The sequence below is a fragment of the Rosa chinensis genome, chromosome 5 (assembly GCF_002994745.2).
Source record: "Rosa chinensis cultivar Old Blush chromosome 5, RchiOBHm-V2, whole genome shotgun sequence".
NCBI lineage: Eukaryota > Viridiplantae > Streptophyta > Magnoliopsida > Rosales > Rosaceae > Rosa > Rosa chinensis.
The window spans coordinates 54,969,786-54,977,422 of record NC_037092.1 but is presented as its reverse complement, the minus strand read 5'-3'; the positions used below and the strand labels follow the sequence as shown (position 1 = coordinate 54,977,422).

Sequence of the window (7,637 nt, the reverse complement as noted above, 5' to 3'; positions counted from 1 at the left end):
TACCGTCACATACTAGAAACATAATAGACAAGGATTACTCAGAATGCATACACAAAAAATGGAGCTCCCCAGAGCGGAGCCCAAGTTGAGGAGGAAGACAGGAAATCTCCCTCTTCCATCACAACTTGGAGCATAAGCTTTAAATTCTCTTCTCATTAAAACAGCACCTCAAAAATAAGCTACTGTAACGGATAAATAGAAGTGAGATACTGCTGTTACTCTTGGCATTTCTTTCTGAATTTGGACCTCAAGTTACTCGAGGGTCAGTTGACTCCCCAAAGGCTGATGTCATTTATGAGCGCTACAGTCTACTCATTCTTTCATGTCTTCTAAAGATTCAATCTGACTGTACCAATCAGTTCTGTAGACTGGGCACATAGCCCTGACTTGGTCAGAAGTACCCTCATGGCACTTGACTAGGGCTTCTCAGTCAAAACTGCTAGAGCCAAACAATCGTTTTAATGAAATTTGCCTAGACGTATCGACAGCTATCAAGATCCAATTCAGTACTATCCACGGTCACTATTCAACCCTAATATAAGCCAAACTCAACAAAAGCTCAACTAAACTAATGATCTAATATATCCTCAGCCTAGACTACATGATGAACTCTGGGAAGCCAAGCGAACCTCAAAGATGTCTTGACTCTAGCCTTAAGTATTAAATGTCACCTATGGCCATAACCCCATGGCATTCTCAACAGTCTGCCTATGGCCATAACCCCTAAATTATCCTTTAGGAACTAGTTTTCCAACAAGGCTGCCATGGAAATAAAAGTGCAACCTGATAATCTACTACACATTGGGAGTCCAAAACAACATGACACACTGGAAAATAAAGGAAGAGTGTCATCCTCAATCCAATATGGTCAAACAGAGAATTTCTTATAGATGCTAATCAATCATGTCCTGTTATCTCTAGAATAGAGTTGAAGTTCACAAATTCTACAAAATGCTCAGTCTTCAACGAGGTAGGAACCCACTGTCACAGGAGGAACATCCAAATAGGTAACAAATTTCAGCAAAACAAACTTCTGTGAAGATTTATAGATCCAGTGTACAAAGAATTATAGTTAAGGCATGAATTTGCTGTATTGATCTATGCCCTTTTCCATTTACAAGCAACTCACTACAATATGAACCCATAAGATGCAGCAGAGGTCATGATAAGTTGTCATTATCAAATTTCTTCAACATAGAAGAGAGAGAGAGAGAGATTTCCAAGCAACTCACTACAATATGAACCCATAAGATGCAGCAGAGGTCATGATAAGTTGTAATTATCAAATTTCTTCAACATAGATGTGTGTGTGTGTGCGAGAGAGAGAGAGACCTTCCAGTCTAGGTCCCAGGAACAGAAAAATTAGCATTTCAGCATCCCATATCCTGCCAACCAACAACGATCACAATTATCCACATTAACCAGTTCCCAATTCCAGAACAAGGCAGAGGTGTGTGTGTGTGTGTGTGTGTGTGTGTGTGTGTGTGTGTGTGTGTGAGAGAGAGAGAGAGAGAGAGAGAGAGAGAGACCTTCCGGTTTAGGTCCCAGGAACAGAAAAATTAACATTTCAGCATCCCATATCCTGCCAACCAACAACAATCACAATTATCCACATTAACCAGTTCCCAATTCCAGAACGAGGCAGAGGTGAGGCATGCTAGGGTACTGCAAAAGGACAAAAGTTGAAAGATCATAAAACTTCTAAACAGAAAGCAAAGAAATAGTGAAATAATGGCATAGTTTCTGAACCAGCTAGGTTTAGCCTGTAATAATCTGGAAAAAAGTGCATCCAGTCAACCAGTGCAAAGAGATTGAGAATTAAAACATAATAACATTGCTTATAACAAACTCATATGCGAAAGATGCAAAAGCAGTAAGCACCAGTAATGGAGATTAAAGTATCAACAACCATAATCAGAAAATCAGGCTTATGGAATCTCAATATATATTTTTCAAGCAGCATCTGTCAGATAGAAGTCAAGAATACAGTGATTTTTCATTTTCTGACTTTAGCAACAATTTAGATTACAAATGAATTGTGCACTCATTGCCGTCTCCTAAATCCATGAAAAAGGTTTTCTTCGTTAGTTCATGGTCGAAAGGCACACTGCTGTCTGGCTAATTGTTCTTCTCATTGGACACTCCATTTTCAGCACGGTTTTCAAACCCATGATAAGGAACTTCAACCATGGGCCTGGGCACTGGACGTTCATTGAAGTCTTCTGGAAAGAATTCAAAGTCAGGACCAAAGTTGAACTTGACCACACAATTTGGTTGATGGGGAAGAGTATACATTGAAGCAGCAGGATAGTAACGACCACCATATAGATCTTTAAAAGCAACACCTTGGCATACCCCATTTTTGAAAAAAGATATCTCACTTCCTGCACAACAAATCAATAATCACTCCAATGGTTATTTTTCAATAAAACATACAATTTAACAGCAAGTCAATTTTACAAAAAGCAGATAGAAACATTTTTGCAGTTGAATTCCAAGAAAATGCTCGTCAAACTCTGAGAAAGCAATGAAATCGCAGGTCAGTGGAAGAGGTGACATTTTCAGCAAGTTATAGATAACCTCAGATCAAATGTACATGTTGTCTGCTTATATTCAAATCAATTATACTTTTGCACACAATATGAGTTGATAAAACACAAAACAAGTAGGATACACGGTTGGGATCACAACAAAAAAAAGTCTGTCTTTTTTTATCTCAGGGAAAAGGAACACTTAAATAGTGTGTTGGTGAAGAAGGGAAGCATTGTTCAACTACTACAAAGCTATTGATCAACTTTGCACTCAGATCCAAAAGCAATCATATTTTGCTCGCTACATAGGACTAGCAATGAGTTGATACACAAAGGATAATAAGGAGAGTAGTTTTGAAACAAATTGATAAACTCAGGTCCAGGTGTGTTTCATCAGACTATACCAGCCCTGACACAACAATTTAACTTGTTGTCATACAATTTTAATTCTATGTTCCATTGAACTACAATGCATCGTTGACTGCTCTAATTAAAATTGTAATTAAATATGACATTCTACTGGCCAATGTCTGCATGACTTGTGAGTATCGTATGTGAATTTAATTACATGTAATGACCTCTCTCGGTACCTAGCCACTAGTCCAAAGATCCTTCTCTAAAGAGGGTAGACTCGTGCAGTGCACTGCAGATCAACCGGCTTCTGCATAGTCAATACTCAAATTCATGACTCCAAATTCCTCATTCACAAATTTGCCAATTGACCTAAATTCTTTATACCTGGTTTCAATTTCCTGTAGAGGAGTCTTGAAATAATGGGGGAGAAAGAGAGACGAGAACTTACGTCTCGGAAATGTTTTGGCTAACTGCTGATTTTTGGCCTATAAACTTCTTCCCCTTTGTGAGAAAGGTAATGCTAAAATGCACTAAGATCACTTTCTCTCTCTTCTTCACTGTTGCCTCACAGAGTAAAGTTACCCCAAAATTCTACCAAGTCTCCAGGCTAATGTGTTCCACAGAAGATGATTGTATAAGTAGCAAAGGCAGTATAATGCTAAGGTTTAGTTCAACTCTGTTATGCTGCCAGCAGTCAAAAGCATAGAAATATCTATTGGAATGTACTAGCATATTCATCACTGAAACAGAATCTCTTAGCAAGAAAAGAAACACAATGCTCTGCCATAAAATTAAAACCGAGATAATGAAAGGCTTGAACACTGGAAGAAAACATTAACACTGCACTCACCAGGCACTACTTTGACAGCATCCTCCTTGGCTTCGGGTGCGGTAGCATACCTCTGCCCCTTATACCAAACCAAATGCGGAGGTTTGGGGGCATAAGAACCCCCATCCGGCAAATTTATATAGAACCCTATAACATCACCTTCCTTATACCCTTCGTCGCCATACTTGTCCCTCAAAGCCTTATGCACCTTACTCCCATCAATGTCCCGATAACCGAAACTATTCCCATCATATCCAACCGGAGCCTGAAGGTCACCTTTGTCAGTGGACCAGCCGAGGCGAGTGTGGCCGGTCTCTCCCAAGCTGACTACCCTAATTTCAAAGTACCAAGCACCTTCCACTACTCCCCTGGTGGCCCTAACCATTCTATACCCTTTGGTACTCCCGGCACTCATTCGGTCCTCGCTGACCTCAACTTTCTCGGCCTTGTAGACCTTGGAGAGGCAGATAGTCATCTCCGGCGTGTCGTCGGTCTTGTCGGGGAATCTGGTGACCGGAGTGACGAGAACCTTGTCCTCTCCGGGGGCATTGTTGTTGGTGCTGGGCTTGGTCTTCTTCTTCCCTTTCCGGGTCGACTTGGTGACCCACACATTGTTGTTCTTCTTCTTGGTGGACTTCTTGGAGGGTTGCGCCGGGAGGAGGAGAGCGCCGTTGCCGTTGCCGTTGGCTTCGGGTGCGGGTTGGGGCAACTGGGCCTGGTCCGGGTCCGAAGAAGCGGGCGGGGTGGTCGCCGCCGCCGCCGAGGCAATGGCGGTGAGAGAAGAGAGCTGCTTTTGCTTCTTGGGATGCGGGTCTTCGTCTTCGATGTCGCCGTCGACGTCGTTTTCGAGGGATTTGACGGACTCGGAGAGGTCTTCGGAGGCTTCCGTCTCGTTGAGCGGGTCGGTGGGCGGTGGGTTCATTATGGGCTCCGAATTGGGCTCGTCGTCGTTTGCGGGCTCCGCTGTCGTCGCGGGCTCAACGAGCTCGGTCATTGCGACGGCGGCGGCGGCGGTTTTGGATTGTTCGTCTTCTTCCTCGTCTTCGTCCATGTAATTGGATTGGAGATTGTCCATGGCTTCCAATGAGAGAGCTTTCCTGGGAGTTCTGGGCTTGAGTTAGTTAAGAGAATCTCCGAGTGGGGATGGACAGAGCTTAGCTTCAACTGTTTGTTTCAGTTTGGGATTTTGATCTAGGGTTAAATTCAATATTATCCGACACGAAATCCTTTTTTCTCCGTCGAATTTTTTTACATCGGTCAGTGTCACGTGCGTTGCACGTTGTTCTAAATTGAGGGGCTTTTTTTTTTTTTTTTTGTAAAATTCTACGTTTCTAGCCTCTCCCTCCGATTCTTTTGAAGTTTTCCCTCCAAATTTTATTTTACAAAGGAGAGTGAAATTTACGCTTTTTATTTTATAATTTATATAGTAAAAAATAAAATATGGAGTGTTTGAGTATCTTGAATGCACGAGCAATTTGAGCATTTTGAGAATGATATACAATGTTGCCATTCACTTGTCTAATTATAGTAAATCTCAAAGTCACTTAAAACAGTAAATAAAACGAGCCAATCTACATTAACTTGTCAGATAGAAAAAATTAAAACAAGTACTAAAAATCCTAACCTATAGGCTATAGACCAAGGGCCATTACCATTAGGCAGTAAGAACCGCATCCACAAACACAAGATCAAGAGAGATACGACCAAAAATCTCAACGCACAATGTTTCCCAAATTCCAACAAAAAAAACAATGCCCATTTTCACGCCATAAAAGCAACCCTATAATATATGTTATGTTCTTGATACCAGATCTACAGAGCAAAGCAACAAACCGAGGTCAAAGAAGGCCGAGTGATATCGACCTAAAACCTTTTTTTTTTGCTCCAAGGATAGAAAACTACAAAGAAAAGCCACGACAACAACCCCCGCCAAGCTAATCCAAATGGAACGTTGGGGACACGGAAACGGGGAGACAATGGAACCAGACCAAAGGAGTGGAACTACGAAAACCTAAACCAGCCAGCTTGTCAGCCACAAAGTTGGCTTCACGAAAAACATGTCGAAATCTAATGAAGTGGAACTTGGCTGCCAGATAAGCAGTATCATCCACTAGAAGCTTGATCCGCCAAGGAGGGGGGGTCTTCTTAGGAATGCAGTTAATAAGCAGCTTACAATCACCTTCCACCCAAATACTGAGATGTTGATTCAAAAGAGCGGAGCTCAAACCATCTCTTAAGGAAGTAGCTTCCAACACTTTCCAACACTCAACTCAATACGACTGAAGATTTTGACAGAATTTTGGTGTCAAAGTAGACAATGTACTTGTTTTGGAAGGTGAAATTCTATATTTATCGTGTGAGGTGAGAGGAAATGGATTTTCTTCCTAGGATGAGGACACGTTAAAGTGCTCCTAAAATATCCTTTTTTGTGATATGGATGATGTAAGTATGCTCCGAAACCTAAAGAAAATATTCCTTACAGACTGTCGTTGAACTAGATGGGAACTCACAGTGTCAAGCAAATTAGGAGAGTGAAATCCACACTTCATATTTCTTTTTTTAGTATCTTAAGTTTTGTTCTTTTGTAGTGTGAATTGTAAATATGTGATACTACGATACTATAAAATGAAACATAGAGTGTGGATTATAAATTGAAGGAGAAAATATTTCAAACAGTACCCGAACTTAGGCCGACTTCTAACTTCAATACCGGACTATGCAAAACTATCACTTTGGTACCCCAAGTTTGAAGCCCGACCCAAGAACGGTACACGCCGTCCATGACGGTGTTAACTAACAATCCACGTGTTAAATTTAGAGGGGTATTTTGGTCATTTCGTTAATGAACCTTCTCTTTAGCAGATCCCTTCTTCTTCTCCTCGTCTCCTTCATTTGGGTTATGTCAGCTTGTGATTGGAAAATTTCAAAGCACTTGAACATACAAGAGCTCTCAAAACCAATCAAGCAAACATTCCATTAACTAGGAAGAGAAGAATGGGTCTAAGGCAAAACAGATGGTGCCATCTGTGGCTTTCGGGCTCGGGTTCTCTTTCTCAGGGCCACCATTTTTGCTATGTGGGGCTGCTGGAAACTCAGGGGAGAACTCGATGATGAACTAGTATTCAAGCCTCAATGACCACAACCCATAAATCTTCGGAGTTTAATTCCCACGCAGGGCCATGCCTCATCCAGAGAAGCAGTCGAACCAGAAACTAGGCAGGAATGAGTCGAGAACAGCCGGAAATGTCGCCGGTGTCCAAGAACAGGGCTGCCCAAGACCAAACCCAGAAACCAAGTCATTAAAACCCGATCAAATTCAAAAACTAATTGCACAGGCTTGTTGGGCATGACGAGGAGATGAGATTTCATACCATAAGTAGCCAAAATGGTGGTCGAAATCGCTGGGAATTGCAGAGCTCGCCGGAGAAGTTTCAGAGCTTCCAGTCTTCATTGCTCCTTCTCTGTTCAATGCATGAGTGATCCAAAGGCACAGGGACGTAGGCGACGCAAAGACGAAGGGAATTGTGACTGTGCGCCGTCGTGGGGTGGCCAGACGTCGTCCCTCCAGTCTGGTTTCTTTCTCGGGTCGCGGCTGGTGTCCGGGTCAGAGAGCACCAAGCTCTCTCTCTCTCTCTCTCTCTCTCTCTCTCTCTCTCTCTCTCTCTCTCTCTCTCTCTCTCTCTCTCTCTCTCTCTCTCTCTCTCTCTCTCTCTCTCTCTCTCTCTCTCTCTCTCTCTCTCTCTCTCGTAGGGACAAGTGTTGTTGGTGAGACCAAAAAATTGGTCTCATAATTTTTTTTAATTAAATTATAAATAAATAAAAAAATTGGACCGAATTACCCCTCAAAATATGCCACGTGGTTAGCTAGTTAACGCCGTCATGAACGGCGTGTACCGTTCTTAGGTCAGGTTTCAAACTTGGGG

At 42.2% G+C, this 7,637-nt stretch overlaps 1 protein-coding gene across 1 annotated transcript; it reads right to left on the bottom strand.

The window, feature by feature from the left end:
- Positions 1-1,899: 1,899 nt before the first annotated feature.
- On the bottom strand, positions 1,900-4,914 carry LOC112165198 (protein TRAUCO). Its single transcript, XM_024301641.2, has 2 exons — positions 3,736-4,914; positions 1,900-2,384 (listed from the first exon to the last, which is right to left on the bottom strand). The coding sequence occupies exons 1-2, from the start codon at positions 4,787-4,789 to the stop codon at positions 2,119-2,121; spliced, it is 1,320 nt and encodes a 439-aa protein (XP_024157409.1). The 5' UTR covers positions 4,790-4,914; the 3' UTR covers positions 1,900-2,118.
- Between the last annotated feature and the right edge of the window lie 2,723 nt (positions 4,915-7,637).